Below are 23,869 nucleotides of genomic sequence, written 5' to 3'. Positions count from 1 at the left end.
CTTAGAGGAAGTGTCTCAATAAATGTGTGTGTTACCAAGGTTGAATTGTCTACTCGCTCTCTTGGAGGTTATGTTCCTTCCCGTCTATTAAGCTGTTAGTATCCTTATCACCGTGTCTGGCTCCACTGAAAAGCTCACACCGCCATGCTTGAAGAACATAAATGGTGGTACATTATTCTGATATATTTTATGTGTCGCCATTGTGGTAGAGCCCGGCATGAAGGGTGGGTCCAGTATATAAGCAGGTGGTACTAGCACTAAGATAGGAAGGTCATTTCCGCCCTTGTCCTTTGTTGATGGCCTGCCAAGGCGGCGTCGATTACTAGTTCAATTTGAACACAAGTTAGTGGATTTTATTATAAAAGTGAGGTTTAAGAGTGGGTGATGGTTATTTGGGTTGATATGTTCAGTTATGGCTGTCTGAGCGGAATAATTTCCATACCTTAGAAAATATGGCAAAGTGCATTTAGTTAGAGATGGCATTGCAGCAAATTGCATGAGTGAGCGGTTCATATTTTTTCATTAAGTCATACATTTTTTTGGTTAGGATGAAAGGGTATATGCATTGGGGGGTTGTTTCAAGAGTTAATAATGGACACGGTGGTGTATCAGTTGCAAGCCAACAGCTATATCATATTTTTATTTCATCATAATACACGACATTCATTTCTGTGTTACAACATGGCAATGGATCAGGAGACGTCGGATCCTCCTTCTTGGCTCGGGGGTGTCATGGACGGCGCATGCCTCGCCCCCCTTGCTGGCGGTGGGATCGGCGTGAGCACGGGAAGGGAGGATTAGGGCAGAGAGTAGGGCGGTTGGTGGTGGACTCTTTATTAGCGGTCCGTGGGGAAGTACGGTGCGAAGGAGAGATGTGTCATTGCGATGGTGATGCGGGCATCATCTGCCTTTAAAGGAGAGTGCTCCAGTGAGAAATGTCCTGCTACAGCAAGAAATCAAGCAGGAAGGGAGGGTCCTGCAGGAAAAGGGAAGGGTGCGTCATGGGGTGGAATTTTTTGTTGAGACTTTGGACCGCCTGTTTAAGATAACATGACAGATAGTGCGGACAACCATATGTCTCCCCCATGGGCTGGATTTGGGGGTGGATGGACTGTCTAGATGGTTGGATTTTGGATAGCCTGTTAGGGGCTTGTTTGATGCTCAAACACGCCCGGATGTAAGAGAAATGAATTTCAACCTTGGAAACGGCCTTAATCGTTTATTTGATTTATTTATATGCACTATAGCTCGTATCATACATAAAGAAGCACTCGAAATAAAGCAAACACGGCTGAACTTAATCATTTGTTTGATTCATTTATACATATTCTAGCCCATACCATACATACAGAAGCACTCGAAATAAAGCAAGCCGATTGGGATTCCGATATATCTGAACAACAACGTTTATATCTGTATGGTATTCCAATGAGCATAGGCGGGTAACAAATTCGGAATACAAACATTTATTTTTGTCATCACTATATATAATATAATATTAATTTTGGAAATTGCGGGGATGTGCCTCGCTATTTTGGTTTTCATTTTATGCTCTGGTGGAACAGTAAAGAACCGGTTAAGCCGCTTTGCGCGATACGTATTGTCTGTTAAATGTTTGAAGACCTTGGATGTGAAGTACTCGTGCTAACTACATTTTTTTGCTTGTGTGGGATGAGTATGAATTGAGGAGCAGTTTTTATTATATTTTCTAAAACATGGTGCGAATGAAGCTAAAGAATCTTTTCCATTGGACGAGAATTTCTTAAGCGCATCATGTAGTAGATCTTCATAATTTGTAATGGATTTTTAATTGGATCATTGCTCTATATGTATACATCATCAATTTGCATTTTTGTTATCAATTATTGTAAGTGAAGTGGACTTCAATTATTTCTATATGTATACATCATCAATTTGCATTTTTGTTATCAATTATTGTAAGTGAAGTGGACTTCAATTATTATGCAATTATGTTCGTGCTATATTGTCTCTACATGTGAAATTTAATATGCATTAACTTTATATAACACCAGCAAAATATTTCAAAAGCCCGTAGCAACGCACGGGCAGTCTACTAGTTCCCGTAACTCTCCGGTACTCCGAAAAATACCTGAATCACTCGGAACCTTTCCGAAGTCCGAATATAGTTGTCCAATATATCGATCTTTATGTCTCGACCATTTCGAGACTCCTCGTCATGTCCCCGATCTCATCCGGGACTCCGAACTCCTTCGGTACATCAAAACATATAAACACATAATATAACTGTCATCGTAGCGTTAAGCATGCGGACCCTATGGGTTCGAGAACTATGTAGACATGACTGAGACACGTCTCCGGTCAATAACCAATAGCGGAACCTGGATGCTCTCCTACATATTCTACGAAGATCTTTATCGGTCAGACCGCATAACAATATACGTTGTTTCCCTTGTCATCGGTATGTTACTTGCCCGAGATTCAATCGTCGGTATCTCAATACCTAGTTCAATCTCGTTACCGGCAAGTCTCTTTACTCGTTCCGTAATACATCATCCCGCAACTAACTCATTAGTTGCAATGCTTGCAAGGCTTAGGTGATGTGCATTACCGAGAGGGCCCAGAGATACCTCTCCGACAATCGGAGTGACAAATCCTAATCTCGAAATACGCCAACCCAACAAGTACCTTTGAAGACACCTGTAGAGCACCTTTATAATCACCCAGTTACGTTGTGATGTTTGGTAGCACACAAAGTGTTCCTCCGGTAAACGGGAGTTGCATAATCTCATAGTCATAGGAACATGTATAAGTCATGAAGAAAGCAATAGCAACAAACTAAACGATCAAGTGATATGCTAACGGAATGGGTCAAGTCAATCACATCATTCTCCTAATGATGTGATCCCGTTAATCAAATGACAACTCATGTCTATGGTTAGGAAACATAACCATCTTTGATCAACGAGCTAGTCAAGTAGAGGCATACTAGTGACACTTTGTTTGTCTATGTATTCACACATGTATTATGTTTCCGGTTAATACAATTCTAGCATGAATAATAAACATTTATCATGATATAAGGAAATAAATCATAACTTTATTATTGCCTCTAGGGCATATTTCCTTCACACAGTTCATATGGTGTCGTCTCAACGGATTTCGATGGTGCCCTATTTAATGTGAATGCAACTGTCTCTAAAGCATAACCCCAAAATAATAGCGGTAAATTAGTAAGAGACATCATAGATCGCACCATATCTAATAAAGTGCGGTTACGATGTTTGGACACACCATTTCGTTGTGGTGTTCCGGGTGGCGTGAGTTGCGAAGCTATTCACATTGTTTCAAATGAAGAACAAACTCGTAACTCAAATATTCTCCTCCACGATCAGATCGTAGAAACTTTATTTTCTTGTTACGATGATTTTCCACTTCACTCTGAAATTCTTTGAACTTTTCCAATGTTTCAGACTTATGTTTCATCAAGTAGATATACCCATATCTACTCAAATCATCTGTGAAGGTCAGAAAATAACGATACCCACCGCGAGCATCAACACTCATTGGACTGCATACATCAGTATGTATTATTTTCAATAAGTTTGTTGCTCGCTCCATTGTTTCGAAGAACGGAGTCTTAGTCATCTTGCCCATGAGGCATGGTTCGCAAGCATCAAGTGATTCATAATCAAGTGATTCCAAAAGTCCATTTGCATGGAGTTTCTTGATGCGCTTTACACCAATATGACCTAAACGACAGTGACACAAATAAGTTGCACTATCATTATTAAACTTATATCTTTTGGCTTCAATGCTATAAATATGTGTATCACTACTATCAAGATTTAGTAAAAATAGACCACTCATCAAGGGTGCATGACCATAAAAGATATTACTCATATAAATAGAACAACCATTATTCTCTGATTTAAATGAATAATCGTCTCGCATCAAACAAGATCCAAATATAATGTTCATGATTAACGTTGGCACCAAATAACAATTATTCAGGTCTAAAACTAATCCCGAAGATAGATGTAGAGGTAGCGTACCGACGGCGATCACATCGATTTTGGAACCATTTCCCACGCACATCGTCACCTCGTACTTAGCCAATCTTCGCTTAATCCGTAGCCCCTATTTCGAGTTGCAAATATTAGCAACAGAACTAGTATCAAATACTTAGGCGCTACTGCGAGCATTAGTAAGATACACATCAATAACATGTATATCAAATATACCTTTCACTTTGCCATCCTTCTTATCAACCAAATACTTGGGGCAGTTCCGCTTCCAGTGACCAGTCCCTTTGCAGTAGAAGCACTCAGTCTCAGGCTTAGGTCCAGACTTGGACTTCTTCACTTGAGCAGCAACTTGCTTGCCGTTCTTCTTGAAGTTCCCTTTCTTCCCTTTGCCCTTCTTCTTGAAACTGGTGGTCTTGTTGACCATCAACACTTGATACTCCTTCTTGATTTCTACCTCCGCAACCTTTAACATTGTGAAGAGCTCGGGAATAGTCTTATCCATCCCTTGCATATTATAGTTCATCATGAAGCTCTTGTAGCTTGGTGGCAGTGATTGAAGAACTCTATCAATGACACTATCATCAGGAAGATTAATTCCCAGCTGAGTCAAGTGGTTGTGGTACCCAGACATTCTGAGTATATGCTCACTGACAGAACTATTCTCCTCCATTTTGCAGCTGTAGAACTTATTGGAGACTTCATATCTCTCAATCCGAGCATTTGCTTGAAATATTAACTTCAACTCCTGGAACATCTCATATGCTCCATGACGTTCAAAACGTCATTGAAGTCCCGGTTCTAAGCCGTAAAGCATGGCACACTGAGCTATCGAGTAGTCACCAGCTTTGCTTTGCCAGACGTTCTTAACGTCGCCAGCAGCATCTATAGCAGGCTTGTCACCCAGCGGTGCTTTCAGGACGTAATTCTTCTGTGCAGCAATGAGGATAATCCTCAAGTTACGGACCCAGCCCGTGTAGTTGCTACCATCATCTTTCAACTTAGCTTTCTCTAGGAACGCATTAAAATTCAAAGGAACAGTAGCATGGGCCATTTATCTACAACAACATAGACATGCAAAATACTACCGGGTACTAAGTTCATGATAAATTAAAGTTCAGTTAATCATATTAATTAAGAACTCCCACTTAGATAGACATCCCTCTAATCATCTAAGTGATCACATGATCCACATCAACTAAACCATGTCCGATCATCACGTGAGATGGAGTAGTTTTCAATTGTGAACATCACTATGTTGATCATATCTACTATATGATTCACGCTCGACCTTTCGGTCTCAGTGTTCCGAGGCCATATGTGCATATGCTAGGCTCGTCAAGTTTAACCCGAGTATTCTGCTTGTGCAAAACTGGCTTGCACCCGTTATATGTGAACGTAGAACTTATCACACCCGATCATCACGTGGTGTCTCGGCACGACGAACTGTAGCAACGGTGCATACTCGGGGAAAACACTTATACCTTGAAATTTAGTAAGAGATCATCTTATAATGCTACCGCCGAACTAAGCAAAATAAGATGCATAAAGGATAAACATCACATGCAATCAATATAAGTGATATGATATGGCCATCATCATCTTGTGTCTTTGATCTCCATCTCCAAAGCACCGCCATGATCACCATCGTCACCAGCTTGACACATTGATCTCCATCGAAGCATCGTTGTCGTCTCGACAACTATTGCTTCTACGAATATCGCTACCGCTTAGTGATAAAGTAAAGCAATTACATGGCGATTGCATTTCATATAATAAAGCGACAACCATAAGGCTCCTGCCAGTTGCCGATAATAGTGTTACAAAACATGATCATCTCATACAAAAATTTATATAATCACTTCTTGACCATATCACATCACAACATGCCCTGCAAGAACAAGTTAGATGTCCTCTACTTTGTTGTTGCATGTTTTATGTGGCTGCTACGGGCTTCTAGCAAGAACTGTTCTTACCTACGCATCAAAACCACAACGTAGTATAGTGATTGCTTTTTGATCTTCAGAAAGAACCCTGTTCATTGAAACCGATTCAACTAAAGTTGGAGAAATAGACACCCGCTACCCACCTGTGTGCAAAGCACGTCGGTAGAACTAGTCTCATGAACACGGTCATGTAATGTCGGTTCGTGCCGCTTCATCCAACAATACTGCCGAATCAAGAATCAACTAGTAACGACAAGCAATATGTATATACCCACACACACAACTCCTTTGTGTTCTACTCGTGCATATAACATCTACGCATAGACCTGGCTCTGATGCCACTGTTGGGGAACGCAGTATTTCAAAAATTTGCCTACGATCATGCAAGATCTATCTAGGAGAAGCATAGCAACGAGCGGGAAGAGTGTGTCCACGTACCCTCATAGATCGAAAGCGGAAGCATTAAGTAATGCGGTTGATGTAGTCGAACATCTTTGCGATCCAACCGATCAAGCACCGAACGCACGGCACCTCTGTGATCTGCACACGTTCAGCTCCGTGATGTCCCTCGAACTCTAGATCCAGCTGAGGCCGAGGGAGAGTTTCGTGAGCACGATGGCATGGTGACGGTGATGATGAAGTTACTGACGCAGGGCTTCGCCTAAGCACTACGACAATATGACCGAGGTGGAAATCTGTGGAGGGAGGCACCGCACATGGCTAAGAAATCAACTTATGTGTCTATGGGGTGCCACCCTCCCCCGTATATAAAGGAGTGGAGGAGGGGAGGGTCGGCCTCGTATGGCGCGCCCCAAGGGGGGATTCCTACTCCTAGTAGGAGTAGGTTTCCCCCTTTCCTAGTTGGAGTAGGAGAAGAAGAGGGAGAGGGAAAGAAGGAAAGGGGGCCCGGCCCCCCTCCCAATTCAGATTGGGCTTGGGGGGCGCGCGCCTCCCACTTGGCCGCCTCCTTCTCTCTCCCACCATGGCCCATTAAGGCCCATTAACTCCCCAGGGGGTTCCGGTAACCCCCCGGTACTCCGGAAAATGCCCGAACCTATCTGAAACCTTTCTGGTGCCCAAACATAGCCTTCCAATATATCAATCTTTAGGTCTCGACCATTTCGAGACTCCTCGGCATGTTCGTGATCACATCCGGGACTCCGAACTATCTTCGGTACATCAAATCACATAACTCATAATACATATCATCATAGAACGTTAAGCGTGCGCACCCTACGGGTTCGAGAACTATGTAGACATGACCGAGACTCATCTCCGGTCAATAACCAATAGCGGAACCTGGATGCTCATATTGATTCCTACATATTCTACGAAGATCTTTATCGGTCAAACCACATGACAACATACGTTGTTCCCTTTGTCATCGATATGTTACTTGCCCGAGATTCGATCATCGGTATCATCATACCTAGTTCAATCTCGTTACTGGCAAGTCTCTTTACTCGTTCCGTAATACTTCGTCCCGCAACTAACTCATTAGTCACATTGCTTGCAAGGCTTATATTGATGAGTATTACCGAGAGGGCCCAGAGATACCTCTCCGATACACGGAGTGACAAATCCTAATATCGATCTATGCCAACTCAACAAACACCATCGGAGACACCTGTAGAGCATCTTTATAGTCACCCAGTTATGTTGTGACGTTTGATAGCACACTAAGTGTTCCTCCGGTATTCGGGAGTTGCATAATCTCATAGTCATAGGAACATGTATAAGTCATGAAGAAAGCAATAGCAATAAAACATTTATCATGATATAAGGAAATATAAATAGCAACTTTATTATTGCCTCTAGGGCATATTTCCTTCACCTCCTCCTCCCCTCCTTTATATACGGGGGAGGGGGGCACCCCATAGACACACAAGTTGATCTTTAGCCGTGTGCGGTGCCCCTCTCCACAGTTTTACACCCCGGTCATATTGTCGTAGTGCTTAGGCAAAGCCCTGCGTTGGTAACTTCATCATCACCGTCACCACGCCGCTGTGCTAACGAAATTCTCCCTTGGCCTCAACTGGATCAAGAAGTTCGAGGGACGTCACTGAGCTGAACGTGTGCAGATCGCGGAGGTGTCGTGCGTTCTGTACTTGATCGGTTGGATCGCGAAGACATTCGACTACATCAACCACGTCACTAAACGCTTCCGCTTTCGGTCTACGAGGGTACGTAGACACACTCTCCCCTCTCGTTGCTATGCATCTCCTAGATAGATCTTGCATGATTGTAGGAATTTTTTTGAAATACCGCGTTCCCCAACATCTGGGACAAAGATTGAATACCAGAGATAAGCTAGGGTTTGAGATGAGATGGTGATGGTGAAGATGTTGATGAAGATTGATCCTCCCATGATGAGAGGGGTGTTGGTGATGTCGATGACTTTGATTTCCCTCTCCCGGAGGGAAGTGTCCCCGGCGAAATCACTCCGCTGGAGAGTTAAAGTGCTCCTGCCCAGGTTCAGCCTTGAGACGCCGACGCTTCATCCCGAAAGTCTTCTCTTGATTTTTTTATAAGTCAAAACCGTTCATATAGCTGAATATGGGGGCCGGAGGCCTACCAGGGGCCCCACAAGGCATCAGGGCACGCCCAGGGGGTGGCCGCGCCCTGTTGCCTTGTGGTCAACTAGTGGGCCCCCTCTAGTACTTCTTTGTTCTAGTATTTTTATATATCCCATAAAAGTTCTCCGTAAAATTTCAGGTCATTTGGGGGTGTGCAAAATAGGTATCTCTAATGTAGCTTTTTCAAGTCCAGAACTTCAGCTGTCGGCAATCTCCCTCTTCATGTAAATCTTGCAAATTAAGAGAGAAAAGGCATTAGAATTGCATGACGACCCATAAGGATATAGGGGATCAATCGTAGTCCTTTTGATAAGTAAGAGTTTCGAACCCAACGAGGAGCAGAAGGAAATGACAATCGATTTTCAGCAAGGTATTGTCTGCAGGCACTGAAATTATCGGTAACAGATAGTTCGATAGTAAGGTAATTTGTAACGAGCAATAAGTAGTAACGGTAACAAAGGTGCAGCAAAGTACCCCAATCCTTTTTGTAACAAAGGACCCGGAACAATCTCTTATAATAAGCAAAGTGCTCTTGAGGACAAACGAAAATTTCATCAAGTATAAGGGATCAATCGTAGTCCTTTTGATAAGTAAAAGTGTCGAACCCAACGAGGAGCAGAAGGAAATGACAAGCGTTTTTTAGCAATGTATTGTCTGCAGGCACTGAAATTAACGGTAACAGATAGTTCGATAGCAAGGTAATTTATAACGAGCAATAAGTAGTAACAGTAACAAAGGTGCAACAAAATAGCCCAATCCGTTTTGTACCAAAGGACCCGAAACGATCTCTTAGAATAAGCAAAGCGCTCTTGAGGACACACGGAAATTTCATCTAGTCACTTTCATCATGTTTGTTTGATTTGCGTTCGTTACTTTTACAATTTGATATGTGGGTGAACCGGTGCTTGGGTGTAGTTCTTATTTGAACAAGACTCACACTTATGATTACACGCGCACGCACTGCAGCACACACACACTCACGCAGCATACACACACGCAACAGCACACAACGAGCAACATACATAGCAGCACGCACACACACGCAGCAGCATGCACAACAACACACACGGCAACAACAGCACACACCGAGCAACACGCACGAACAGCACACGCGCGCACACACATACACAAACACGCAGCAGCGCACACACACAACATAAACATGCTGCATGAGGGACAAAAGAGTCTTTTTAAGTGTTATTTAGCTTTAGAGTGGACGAAAATGTCTAAAAGTACTACTCCCTCCATTCCAAAATATAGTGCGCCCGCGCTTTCCGAGGTCCAACTTTGATCATAAATTTAACCAACGAGACCAACTGCGGCGGGAGAAAAAATTATATAATTGAAAACTTCTTTCGAATACGAATTCATTGATATAATTTTTGCTCCCGCCGCAATTGATCTTGGTAGTTAAATTTACGGTCAAAATTGAAACACGTGAATAGAGGAAGCATTACATTGTGCAATGGAGGGAGTATTGTATAAAATTTAGACGAAAATGTCTAAAAAATATTACTGTATAAAATTTAGACCCGTCGTTAATAAATAGGAAAGAAAAATGGCATAGTACAATTTAATCGCGTTCTACGGTGGACTGGATGGTTCTGGACCGGTCTGGTTTTCACCAGGCAAAGCGGGTCCAACACACGGTCCGAACCCTGAACCCACGGGTGACGGGTTGAATCCGATAAGACCAAGGCTACTGTCACGGCCAGACTGAGGACCTGGCGCCGCGTTCCTACGGCCCTCCACCGGCGCCGCCACCCCATCCTTGCCCTCCCGCCTCCGGCTCCCTGCCGCCGCTCAGTCGACCTCCGCCACCGCAGTTCGACTCCGATTTCGCCTGGCATCAAGCGTCACCGCTGCCAGCCACTAGGGTTGCGCCGCCTCCCTTCTCCCGCGCTCCAACTTCGTCGTCGGCTCCCCCCACCCCGCAGCGCCTGTTCCGCGACCAGGTAAAGCTCGCCGTCGCTTAGGTTCTACTCATGCGGTTCGCGCTTCGCGCTTCGCAGATTTGTTGATTAAACCCGCCGGACATGTTCTATCTTCGTATCATCATGTAGCTACTTATGGATTAGGGCATGCCGATACAGTGACAAACTCTGCAAACATTGCATGCTTCATCCGATAGATTGGCTAGTTTTTCGATCGGAAATTACCCTCCATGGCCACGCTCCCAGAAGGAGCTCCTCTCCCTTCCATTTCCCCGTTTCAATTTGCCATCTCCTTCACGGCTTTGCCCCATTATTTGGCCATCTCACTACACCCTACAGCAGCTATATACTCCAGGAAGAAAAAAAATTGTAGATGGAGAGGGACGTCCAGGTCTGTTTGGTGACATGTGCCACCAACCTATTTGTGAGATTTGAATTGCGGTACAAACGGCATAAAATCGTTTATACAGTCGAATCATATGCTAGGGAGACCCATGTGGGGTTGGAATGACCTGAGTGCTACACGATTTGGCATAGCTCTTATTTCATAGTGGTTGGGACACTCAAATGGTTTCGAATTTACATGTGTCAGAACACTTACCTTTTGACACCATCTAAATGTTCTTAAGATGAGAAACTGGTTGGCATGGCGAATCAGGCAAACCTGGATATGACTTTTAGTTTACTTTTTTTGGGTCATGTACTTGAACTGTTGGCTTTTATTTTATTTTTGTCCTGGTTCTGTTATGCTTTGTAGCATTAAGCATACATCTGTCAATGCACTCAACTTTAGAAGCTTCTTTTTCTCTTTACCATATAGTTGGGACATAATCAAATGCGGAGTACAACATTTCCACACAGTTCAACAATGGACGGTTGGAAATGACTAGGAAGGTGATAACTGGGGCATCACTCTGTCAATAAGAAAGTTACTCCAAAGTAAATGAAACAGCGCCTAATAAATTTGATAGAAGTTAATGCTATCGCACAAATGGGCATTTTGACATTGTGCTGTAGCACTAGCTGCCCAGCTACTCACCTCACCTCAACTCAACTCAATACGACAATCAACTCAAAATGCATTGAATACATTGAGCAGCACAGATCCCGAAAGTTGTTGATCCATCGAGATTCTAGCTCCACCCGTAGCTAGTTGCAGAATTTCGTGTCTGGAGGAGTAGCAGATAAGCCATCACCCTTGTGCTCCCTGTCCTGCCCTTATTTCTTCTTACCTTGTGCAGCCACATCCTTGCCCTACCTCGATTCACCATTCACAGGTCAGTACGGTATTCGCAAGGAGCTTCTGGAATCCTATCCTACCCTAAACGTAAAATCCTCTCGTATTTGCCGCTCCTTTTTTCTTTTCCACTTTTGGTATCGGCTCAAAATCGGTTCTTTCATTAAGCGGGCAACACTTGTTCACTCCAAAACCTCATCTCTTATGAAAAGGTTCTCAGTTCTTGTGATCAATGCATGCTGCTCTTAAAATCCATGTTCTTGTAATCAATACTAGGTTAGTGTGTTGCTCACTGATTACGTGTCGAAGGACTAGTCTATGAGTAGCAATGTGAATGTCGACTAGGATTCTCATGTAGACTACCAAGCTGAGTTGAGCTGTCGAGAGGTTAGTCGTAGACTAGTCTGGACTAGTCGTGCTCTATGAGTCGCTCGACTCAAATTTGAGAGGGGATAAGTGAGCCAGCTCGCAGCCGTGGGAGGGTAAAATTGGAGAGCTAGGTTTTCAGGCTTGCTCTAGAACGAGCCGCGCCTGGGACGAGGCTGCCGCCAGCACCCACTGACCCGCCGCCACCGGCAGTGGTGGCAAGGAGCATTGCTCCGCTCTCCCTCCGCTGGTTCTGTTCCTTCCCTTACCCGATCTACTCTGCTGTTGAAGGAGGGATGCTGCAGTGAGGGAGAGTCAGAGAAGACTAGGGTCATGATGAGCAGGGAGGAGTTTTAGGGTTGTGTGCTGTTACGAGGAAAGAGAGCAGAAGGTGTGTGGCGGCTGTGGTGCAGGGAGAAGTGAATGAGGATAGTAGAATTAGGTCATAGGGGGAATATATAGCTAGTAGATGGGCTTTTCGGCCACAAGGAAGTGCATAGGTAGTGGCCGAATCTCTCAGTCTTTATTATTTTTCCTTGCAATAATATACGGTACATGCTAAACTGCTTGGCTGCTCTGTTTCTTCTATGTCCGCCTCAAGAATAAAGTGGGGTTAGGCCTTAAAAACAATGACTACTACTAGGTATTAGTAGTTGAGTACTACAGTTCCACGTCGACTAGTCCAGCACTAGACTAGACTAGTCACGATTGGTCTATTAGTCTCAACCCTGGAACGGCTCGTCGACTCGTAAACCTTGGTGTTGCTGAGCCTTGCAGAGCATGTGTACTGAGTTTCTCATCCACTTATATGTCTGTGATGGTGCATGCTTGTTATGTGTGTTAGTGATCTTTTGGCATTCATTACGACCTGCATTTTCTTGCGCATATGTGCATTTGGGTATCATAATCTTATTTGATTTACTATCTAGTGCCAAGTTTCCTGCAGAAATTGTGTATTCTCCTGTGCTGTATACTTATTGTTCCTTCAAGTCTGTGGTTTTCCTTTGATTCAGAGGCTGGGAACCTCAAAGAACAGGATCCATGGAGGGTGGAGACGCAAGAAATGGTTTGACTGGGACATCACAGACAACGGGAAGTGGGGTTGAGAGCCCAGCAAAGCCACTGCCTCCTTGCTGTGTCAAGGCGAGGGCTGCAGCACCTGAATCTGAGGCCAAGTGCCATGCCACTGTGGTATCGGGATGGTTCACGGAAACCCGCTCACGATGTGGTATGTCCAGCTTGGTGCTCAATTGCATCATCCTTGCTACTTGTACTTGACAACAGAAATACTATAACTTCCTATCATTCTCCAGTTATTTTGTCTAAATTTGATTGCTTCATATGCAGGTAAAGCGAGCAAACTGCAGTATTACAATAATCCAATGTGGCCAGGTATTTCTCTCACCGGTGCCTTTTTTTTCTATTGCTTGATGGTTATACCTGCCATTAGAATAATAATCCACGATAGGAATGTAATGTTAAGTTTTCTACATCCATTCATGCGAGAAAATGCTATTCTGGTAGACACTTGATTACTGGTTGAACAGATGCATGCCTGCATTGATGTTAAGGCATGGTATTAGTGCTGAATCGATAAAATGGGTTTTTAATGAATGAATGCTTTTGCCTTTCTGTTTTGGGAAAATAATTTAGCCCGGCTCAGTATTGACAGGAGAAATTCTTACTATTGATAAATATGAGTCTACAACCTCTTCACTTTTGTTTAAACAAATGGTATTGGTTAATTTTTAGTTATGTTATCAATATACTTACTCAACACACCCCTTTTGACATGGTTATTGTGAAGTATGGTGGACAAAGTTGATCTAACATAGTAACATGTTTACCACAAGCAGGCATTGTGTTCTCTTCATTAGTTTGTTATACCAGTGGCACACTGTTGCCTTTCCATGCTGAAGTGGTGATCTGGGTTTGTGTAATTTTCCTCTTTAGTCATCATCTGATTAGAGAGCATATGCAGCCCAGTGCTCTTGTTGTCAATGGTTTTCGTGTCTAATTTCAGTCCTTCCGAAACAAAACTCTTATGGATTTTTGTTCTGTTTCATATATCCGGACCTCTGGAATTTTAATTTTTTTATTTGAACATTGAATCATCTGTGTTACCCTAACTGTTTCTTTTACAAATACTACCAGTTCTCTTGCGCATGTCTCTGGCACTAGTTTCGTTCCTGACCTCCTTAACGTGTTTATGTTTCATCGGATCATGTGTGTATTGGTTATACTCAGGAATCTTGACTTCTTGTCCTTAAGTATGTTCAATTGTTTCTGCAAATATACTATTTGTTTACATGTACTATGCGCTTCAAGCACATTGAATTTTCCAATTGCTCTTTACCATCTCACTTTTCATTTTTCTCGGGCATTTACTTGTGCAATGAAACAAGCCCCACTTCTTGCTCATTCATTGTGATTTCATTTTCCCTACTCAGGAGAGACCCATTCCTTGAAAGTGGAAAAGATCCTGTACCAGGGGAAGTCACCATACCAAGAAGTGTTGATTTTTGAGGTTATCTTCATCTATTAACACCCAGAGGGAAAATTGTGTTTGCCTTCTGTTGTGTAACCTGGTTGTTTTTGTATGCAGTCGTTAACCTATGGAAAAGTCCTTGTGCTTGATGGTATTGTACAATTGACTGATAAGGATGAATGTGCCTACCAGGAAATGATTACTCATCTCCCACTCTGTTCAATTCCTTCTCCTAAGAAGGTAATCATGTGATCTATGTTCCTTCTTATACAGTGAATTATATGACTCTTTTGATCTAATGATTGAAATTGTATTGACGACATTCTGCTGCTATATAGCAGCAGATTTAACCTTTCTTATCTGCATTTCCATTGAAAATGTAGCACTCTAGTCACTTATGTTCTTAGAAACTACATTGCAGGTTTTGGTTATTGGAGGTGGAGATGGTGGTGTACTTCGAGAGATAGCCAGACATGGTTCAGTGGAGTCTATTGATATATGTGAAATTGATCAGCTAGTTATTGATGTACAAAATTCTCCTATGACCTATATGTAGAAATATAACCATGTTATTAAAATTTCTGACATGCATCTTACTGTGTAGGTTTGTAAAGATTTCTTCCCAGACTTATCTGTCGGATTTAAGGATCCTCGTGTTCGACTTCATGTTGGTGATGGTATGTTGATAATCCCATGAGGCCATAACTACAACAGTACTTGTTGATGTTGTAAATATCATATATATTTGCAACCACTAGGTGTAGCTTTAAGTTGATGTTGTAAATTTCATACTGGAGTTGTTTTCCTTCCAGCTGTGGAGTTCCTAAGAAATTCTCCTGAAGGGACATATGATGCTATTATTGTTGATTCATCAGATCCTATAGGTCAGCTTATGCAACTGTGGCATATCTTCTTTTTTGACAAGTTAAACGCATGAGTATTTATCTTTGTTCTTGCCATTTTTACATTATCCATTCGGCACTGTCAATTGCAGGGCCTGCTCAGGAACTTGTAGAGAAGCCATTTTTTGAGACAATTGCTAGAGCTTTGAGACCTGGTGGTGTTCTTTGTAATCAAGCTGAGAGTATGTGGTTGCATACACATCTGATTCAGGACATGCTTTCGATCTGCTGTGAGACTTTCAAGGGTTCTGTCCACTATGCCTGGGCAAGTGTCCCAACATATCCTAGGTTTTTTCACCCTTTTCATATACTCCATCAATTTCTTATGCATGCCTGTTTTGTGGTCTTTACTTAGGTTAATGTTTCGTTTTGCAAGCTACTGCACATTCTGTTTCAACTTCTGATTTTTTTTCCTTTCGAACAACTTCTGAGTTAAAAAACATACTAACTATCCACCCATATTTTTGCATCATCTGCTCAAAAGTTTTTGTACCACTGTTATGTAAAGTAATTTAATTGCAAATAGAGAAATAAAACTATGTATTGTTATAATTGTACCTGTAATTTTTCTTTGTTTTTTTCCCATCGAAGTGCTGTTAGGTCAATTTCATTGTTTTGGATCATAATAAAAGCATATGCCATCCCTGTATATATTTTGTTTTGATAGATTTGGCAGTTTGCTATTATATCTCATAGGAACAGCCAAGCCACATGATGTGCTAAATCTAGCATGCACCTATTAGTACAGACTTAGCCTTTTTATTTGGTTGTAACGCAGTTCATGTATTTATATGCCATGTAGATTAGATATATTAGATGGCATGAAACAATAAAGCTTTTCATTACTGAAACCGTTAAGACATAACATATATGGGTATGGTTTGTTGTGTTTCCTTGCTTTTTCTTCTTCTTTTGTTAATGCATGCAAGCCGTGCAAATTCCTTATTGTGCTATTCTCAGTTGGGTAGATGCACATACTAGGGACTTGGAATAAGCTTGCTGCATACACATTCTTCTTTCTTTTTTGACATCTCAGCGAGAGGAGTTTAGTAGTGTGGTGGCACATAGGACTTGGTTAGTTCTAATGGTGCACTACTTTTCTGGCTTCATCCTCATGGGTGTCACTATTGTTGGCAGCTAAATTGGTTGCAGCGCTGGGCAATCAATGATAGGATGTTTCAGATTTAACTCAACTCATGCAAGGAGCGTCTTATTGTGACAAAATATTAGTGAGAAAACATTCCCAACATTATATATACATTTTACCTGGTTTATGTCGTGTTAGCTGGTTGATGCGAGATGTTGAAATTTTACAGTAGTGACCAATTGTAACCTATATGGACCCGTTTGGCACTGTGGTGGATCAAACATCAAACCTAAACCTCTTTATGCAAATTGAACATTTTATTGAAGCTATTAATGTTTTCTTTATTTTTTGTTGCACCAGTTATTTACTTTGAGCAGTCTTTTATTATTATTGGATAGGTATTGTTGCCATGAATACATTCCTGATTTATATGAAGCAAATAAGAAACCATCCTGATATGCTGTGTTCAGAAACACATCGAGAGACAAGAGATGGAAATATTCGACACGTTGCATATTCCACATCGGCATCAAATAAGAGATTTTGTATTGCTGTTTTGTGAAAGATAAATGCTGTTAGGGATGCTATTTTATCTTGGGAGTTCAGGGCATATTCCTCCTAGAAAGAGAAGTTGGGCCAATTTATCTAACCTTTTAGTTAAACAACTATTATTAAGTGTTGGTGTCAGCTGCCCTTGTAAATTTGGTACAAAAAATTAAAACATAATATATCTGAATTTCATTGATTAGGCAACCCACTGCTGGCTGTCATTCCTGTTAGTATACGCATTAAGAGCTGCTGGTTGTGAGAAACAAATGTTGCTGAGTTGCAGCTTTAGATGAAGTCTTTGACGTGCTAAATGTTGCTCCTTTTGAAATTTACTTGTAACACAACATTTACTTGATTTGCAGTGGTGCAATTGGGTTTTTGCTATGTTCCAAAGAGGGTCGACCAGTCAACTTCCTGGCACCCATAAATCCAATTGAAAAAATAGAAGGCGCTATGACAGCAGGGAGGGACATCAGATTCTATAATACAGAGGTTTTTTCTGTTTAGAAAGTTACCTATCTTGGTTTAGAAAGTTACCTATCTTGCCAATTTTACAATATACTGTATTGCTTTTGTCTTGGTATATGCTGTAGTATACTTCTAATAAAAATGATGCAGAATTCTAATATTCCTCAAATTTTCTGCTGCAATGATTTCATGCTCTGCAAGTCGCAAGTTACTGTAATATACCTCATCTTTATTCTTTAAAAATACTCCACTCCAACTTGGACGTGAGAAAACTGGCATTACTATTCATTGCCATCCATTAAGCACACTGATTTGTTTTCTGAATCGTATGGGAAAAAAAAAGCACACTGATTTGTTTTTTTTTTTTGGCTGCTGACCAGATGCACAGAGCAGCGTTTGTTCTTCCAACCTTTGCAAAGAGAGAGCTAGAAGCATACGGTGGCTCCACTAGAGGGGTATGTTTCTTCAATTTGTTAAATGATAAATCTGCCTGTGTATTCTCTTTACTATGCGTGTTTCATAATTTGGACAACTTTTTGAAAGCATAATTTACTTTTTCACCTGCTTTCTGAGACTACCTAGAAAACCATGAAAAGTTACAGCTCTACCTTTGTGGCGCTTACCTCTCGTATTTGGCGTGGTTTCTTAATTTTGAGAGTTTTCTTGACTGCAACATTTGCTTCCTCACATCTGAGTTCTAGGACGACTTGACTTGTTGGCTGGTTGTACATTTACCTGCTAATACAATCAGATCAAACAGTCCAAAAAATTAATTAGTCGCTACATATCCTAGCTTTATTGCTTTCAGGCCTTTGAGATATAGACACAAAGTCATTGTTTATATGTTCAAATATTATAGTAAGATGACCACTCTCCCTGTGGTGCCCATATTTGCTACTAGTAATCTTGAATTAGTTCTCTACCCTATCTAGCCTGGTTCTTCCTATGCCAAACAAGTGAACTGTCAAAAAGCTTAACTGGAGATTGTTTGGACCATCACAGGCACAACAAGAGGAAAAATCAGCAGAACCAGCGAAGGTTGCCATCGTGCCACACAGTGAAATTCTTACTGCTTAGATGAGGGCTCCGTGACTTGTTCAACCGTCGTGTGCTATCAGGAAATGGTTCCTCTCCACTAGTATCCATGCTGGACATCAAGTACTTACTGGTATAGTAGCAACATAATTGGTGTGGGATATGGCAATACGCTTTGTGCGATTGATATGATGGTATGATAAGATTTGTTGGATTGATTCCTGGGAATGGATAAACCAGAGAAAGTTGTGTGGCTACCTACCGTAGTATTGGCACTGGGGCACGCGTAGTCATTTCGGGTGCATTTAGTTGGGCACTGCTAGGCGCTGGCCGTCCGGCCCGAGCCTTGCGCCGGTCGCCTCCCCGCTGTAAGTAGTAACCGTTGGAAAATCCCCACGCGTCGCTTGAAACAAAAAATCCCCACGCCTCATCGCTCCCCATCCTTGAGTTGCCCCTGTTCCCAGCAAATCTTCACCCCAGTCGCAGCTTTCTGGTGGCTGATGCCGATTCCAGTTCATTGAAACCACGGTTGCATCTTTTGATTGCCGATTGCAGCAGCTTGTGGCCGTCGTCCCAGCATCTTTTGATTGCCGGTTGCAGCAAGTTGTGGCCGCCGTTCCAGCATCGACAGGTGCCGGTTGTAGCATCACGGTGTTTGGATGCGTCTTCTCCAGCATCGATGGCTCGGCGTTTGGATGCGTCTTTTTCCTATTTAGTTCTTCTCCAAGTTAATCGTACCGATCTTTGGGTAGTGCACAAGAATTTGGCCCGTGTTTGAATAATTGCCAAACTGTTGTGCCATTGTGGTTATTTGCCTACTTTCTGGCTACTCCCTAGTCAAAATATGAGCAACAAAGCCTTGCACAGTTAATTTTGGTAGGCTTTTATCAGATTTTCTTGAGGCTTGCCGTCAGACATCTGCTGGGTAATCTTCGCTCAGAGATTTTCATTTTTGGAAGCTCTGCTACGACTTTACTAGCTCTTTTCTCATACAAACACAAGCACAACCTATATGCATGCCGGTACACTAAGGGCATGTTTGGTTGCCCTGCGCTACAGTACCCGCATTGCATACATTTCTCCACCCAACCTGGCTATGCAAATATAGCCTCAAATGCACCATCTGCATGTTGTTTGGTTGCCTTCATGGCCTCTTGCTTGCATGGGCAGAACCACATTGTCTGGTGTTTGGTTGCCTGCATGTTAGTGGACAAACCCAAAGCATGTTGTTTGGTTGTATGCAACGCCTGATGTGTGGTAACCTCTTTGGCTAGTTGGTGAGGTTACCATCACACTTCGGCAGCACACATCATAAGCACAATAGAGTATAAACAGAGCATCAACTAGCATACTTTAGATATAAGCAGTACCACACTTCATAGCAGACTTGATAGTACGCTGGAAAGAGGTGGCCCGGCCCTACTCCTTGGCGGCAAAGGCTTCGTCGTGCTTCCCGCACTTGTTGACGACCTCAATGCCATCCTTGTCGAAGATGATGACCTTGAGGGTGTCGGGAGTGAGGAGCTTGAACGTCACCATGTAGCCGATCTTAATCTGATGAACGGCTGCGTAGGTGGCCCAACCCTGATCTAGGGTCACCCTGCCGTTCATCAGCTTGACCGTCACCTTCCAGGAGCAGCCGGTGTTGTTCCTGAGCTTGAACTCCGTCGACACCGCGATGAAGTGCTTGGTGAAGTCCAGGGGCATGGGGATGCACTCAAGCTTCGGTGCAAGGATGACCTTACAGAAGTGAGTTGGGTCATCCTCCTAATGATAGTGGTCATATTTGCGACGCTTGTTGCTGGGGGGCACCTCCATGCCCTCGTCGTCGCCACCCTCAGGCGTCTTCGGGTCTTCCTCGGCGGTGGGCGGCAACACAACCTCATCGGGCATTTGGTGAAGGGGCTGCTTGCCCTTGTTGTCAAGGGCCGGGAGCACCTCTGTGTCCATCTCATTACTCTCCTTGATCCGCACACAATTCATGGAGTCAAGCACAACACAGAGTTCATGGCTAATTGAAGAGCATGTAGTTAGAACAGCATGACTATCACTCTTTTCCTCCTCTGCATCCCCCCTATATTTACTCACCCTGCCCACCACTACTTACCCACCCCCTGTCTTATCTCACTGTCAACCTTCCTCCTCCCCATCGCCATGAGCTCTAGCTCCAGCTCCAGCTCCAACCCCTTCCCTTGCGGTATTGGCTGGAGGGCCTTCTTCCTCGGGTGGTCGGCTGGTGATTGCACCAAGTTCGAGAGCACCATGGAGGTGTGCTCGAACTTCGGCTCCATGCCGGACATGCAGAACGAATCTAATGCAGTGCTCATGAAGGCCACTAAAGAAGAGCTGAAGACGCTGATTCTTGACCCAGCAAAGGGCGCGATGACAGTTGACATCATTCGCTGGGCCATGAATCAGGCCGTCTCCGATGACACTAAACAGAGGAAGAAGTGGTGCAAGTACAAGACCTACTGGGCTCCTAATGACCGCCGTGCTGCAGTGTACTGGAAGATGGCTATCGCGCCGCCGGCGGTCATCGCTGGGGAGTCTAAGGAGGAGGAAGAAGAAGCGGTGCACATGCCAGCGAGGGCGCCGGAGCCAGACCGTCCTACCTGGCAGATCGACCTCGACTCCGTCGAGGACGACGACGACGACCCGTCGGTTCGCACGGCGATGAAGAAGAAGATGAAGGCCAGCGGCTCGACTAGCCGCTCCGCACGCCGGTGACGGCCGCCGCGGTCAGCTAGTTCCCGTTGTGTACCCCCTATCCCCAATCCCCCAATCCCCCTTCTGCATTCCGATCTTGCATGTATGAACTCGTATGAACTGCTATGAACTAGTATGAACTACCCCTATGCTTATCTACCTCTATTCCTATGACGCCCCGGTTTGACCGTACACTAATCATACACGCAAACGTGTACGATCAAGATCAGGGACTCACGGGAAGATATCACAACACAAATCTATAAATAAAATAAGTCATACAAGCATCATATTACAAGCCAGGGGCCTCGAGGGCTCGAATACAAGAGCTCGATCATAGACGAGTCAGCGGAAGCAACAATATCTGAGTACAAACATAAGTTAAACAAGTTTGCCTTAAGAAGGCTAGCACAAACTGGGATACAGATTGAAAGAGGCGCAGGCCTCCTGCCTGGGATCCTCCTAAACTACTCCTGGTCGTTGTCAACGGCCTGCACGTAGTAGTAGGCACCTCCAGTGTAGTAGGAGTCGTCGTCGACGGTGGCGTCTGGCTCCTGGGCTCCATCGTCTGGTCGCAGCAATCGGGTATAGAAAGGGGGAAGCAAAGCAACCGTGAGTACTCATCCAAAGTACTCGCAAGCAAGGAGCTACACTACATATGTATGCATTGGTATCAAATGGAAAAGAGGTATCATATGTGGACTGAACTGCAGAATACCGGAATAAGAGGGGGATAGCTAGTCCTATCGAAGGCTACGCTTCTGGCCACCTCCCTGTTGCAACATGTAGAAGAGAGTAGATGGTAAGTTCACCAAGTATCATCGCATAGCATAATCCTACCCGGCGATCCTCTCCTCGTCGCCCTGTTAGAGAGCGATCATCGAGTTGTATCTGGCACTTGAAAGGGTGTGTTTTATTAAGTAACCGGTTCTAGTTGTCATAAGGTCAAGGTACAACTCCAAGTCGTTCTGTTACCGAAGATCACGGCTATTCGAATAGATTAACTTCCCTGTAGGGGTGCACCACATTTCCCAACACGCTCGATCCCCTTTGTCCGGACACACTTGTCTAGGTCATGCCCGGCCTCGGAAGATCAACACGTCGCAGCCCTACCTAGGCACAACAGAGAGGTCAGCACGCCGATCTAAATCCTACGGCGCAGGGGTCTGGGCCCATCGCCCATTGCACACCTGCACGTTGCGTACGCGGCCGGTCAGCAGACCTAGCCTCCCTTATACAAGAGCAGGCGTTCCAGTCCAACCCGGCGCGCGCCGCTCAGTCGCTGACGTCACAAAGGCTTCAGCTGATACCACGACGCCGAATGCCCATAACTGTTCCCACGTAGTTGGTTAGTGCGTATAGGCCAGTAGCCAGACTCAGATCAAATACCAAGATCTCATTAAGCGTGTTAATTGATGTATCTGCGGACGCCGACCAGGCCCAGGCCCACCTCTCTCCTAGGTGGTCTCAACCTACCCTGTCGCTCCACCACAAAGTAACAGTCGGGGGCCATCGGAAACCCAGGCCCACCACTACCTGGATGGAACCACCTGCCCCTTCAGCCCCCACATCAGAATCACTTGCAGGTACTCAATGAGCCGACCCGACTTTAGTCATCACCTGTATAGCATGTATATATAGTATATATTTACCCGTGATCAACACCCGACGTAATCATGACACGATATTATAGCATGACAGATTGACAAGAATGTAGGGCCACTGATGATAATCTAGCATCCTATACTAAGCATTTAGGATTGCAGGTAAGGTATCAACAGTTGTAGCAACAATGACAGACTATGCATCAGAATAGGATTAACGGAAAGCAGTAACATGCTACACTACTCTAATGCAAGCAGTAGAGAGAAGAGTAGGCGATATCTGGTGATCAAGGGAGGGGCTTGCCTGGTTGCTCTGGCAAGAAAGAGGGGTCGTCATCGATGTAGTCGATCACTGGGGCCTCAGCAGTGGTCTCGGGGTCTACCGGAGAGAAGAGGGGGAAGAAACAGTAAATACAGAGCAAGCAAGTGCATAACAGGACAACAAGCAAAGCTAGACGTGTTCTAACGCGATGGTACACGCTACCGGCGAAGGGGGATAACATTCGGGAATGCTTTCCCGAAGTTTGGCATTTTTGGACAAACGAAACGGAGGGGGGTGGTTTCAGGTTCGCTATGCTAGGGACGTGTGGCGAACGAACGAACCACATATTCGGATTCGTCTCGTCAATTTGAGCAACTTTCATGTATAAAACTTTTTCATCCGAGTTACGGATTATTTTATATGATTTTTCAAAGATTTAAACAATTTTCTGAAATTATTTCTAATTCAAATTAAAAGGTGAAATTGCTATGTGCACCCAGCAGAGTGCACACAACAAGGCCACCAGAGGCTGGTAGTGGGCCCCGTTGACCAGGTCAACTATTGACCTGTTGACTGGTCAACTAGGCAGGGGACCCACATGTCAGTTTCTATTAGTGTTAACTAATTAATCAATTAGGTAATTAGACAAATTAATTAAGTTAATTAATTAATTAATTTAACTAATTTTTCTATTTTTTTACTTTA

The 23,869-nt window shown here is 43.7% G+C and overlaps 1 protein-coding gene across 5 annotated transcripts; it reads left to right on the top strand.

Annotated features, from left to right (window-relative positions):
- The first annotated feature begins 10,230 nt into the window (after window positions 1-10,230).
- LOC119301182 (spermine synthase-like) lies at window positions 10,231-18,849 on the top strand. 5 transcript variants are annotated; one of them, XM_037578095.1, is made up of 12 exons: window positions 10,232-10,481; window positions 13,077-13,291; window positions 13,411-13,455; window positions 14,514-14,590; window positions 14,669-14,791; window positions 14,973-15,077; window positions 15,156-15,228; window positions 15,364-15,435; window positions 15,546-15,741; window positions 17,452-17,581; window positions 17,938-18,012; window positions 18,560-18,849. In XM_037578095.1, the coding sequence occupies exons 2-12, from the start codon at window positions 13,105-13,107 to the stop codon at window positions 18,632-18,634; spliced, it is 1,158 nt and encodes a 385-aa protein (XP_037433992.1). In that variant the 5' UTR covers window positions 10,232-10,481; window positions 13,077-13,104; the 3' UTR covers window positions 18,635-18,849. The 5 variants fall into 5 exon arrangements, 4 of the variants coding, with proteins under 4 accessions (XP_037433994.1, XP_037433992.1, XP_037433993.1 ...); XM_037578096.1 differs by having other exon boundaries at window positions 13,054-13,291; XM_037578097.1 differs by lacking the exons at window positions 17,938-18,012; window positions 18,560-18,849 and adding an exon at window positions 16,591-16,682 and having other exon boundaries at window positions 10,231-10,481; window positions 15,546-15,718.
- The last annotated feature ends 5,020 nt before the right edge of the window (window positions 18,850-23,869 follow it).

This window comes from Triticum dicoccoides, chromosome 5A, assembly GCF_002162155.2.
Source record: "Triticum dicoccoides isolate Atlit2015 ecotype Zavitan chromosome 5A, WEW_v2.0, whole genome shotgun sequence".
In the NCBI taxonomy this organism is placed as follows: domain Eukaryota; kingdom Viridiplantae; phylum Streptophyta; class Magnoliopsida; order Poales; family Poaceae; genus Triticum; species Triticum dicoccoides.
Note: the sequence above shows the minus strand (reverse complement) of the source record. Positions and strands in the feature narration are given on the sequence as shown.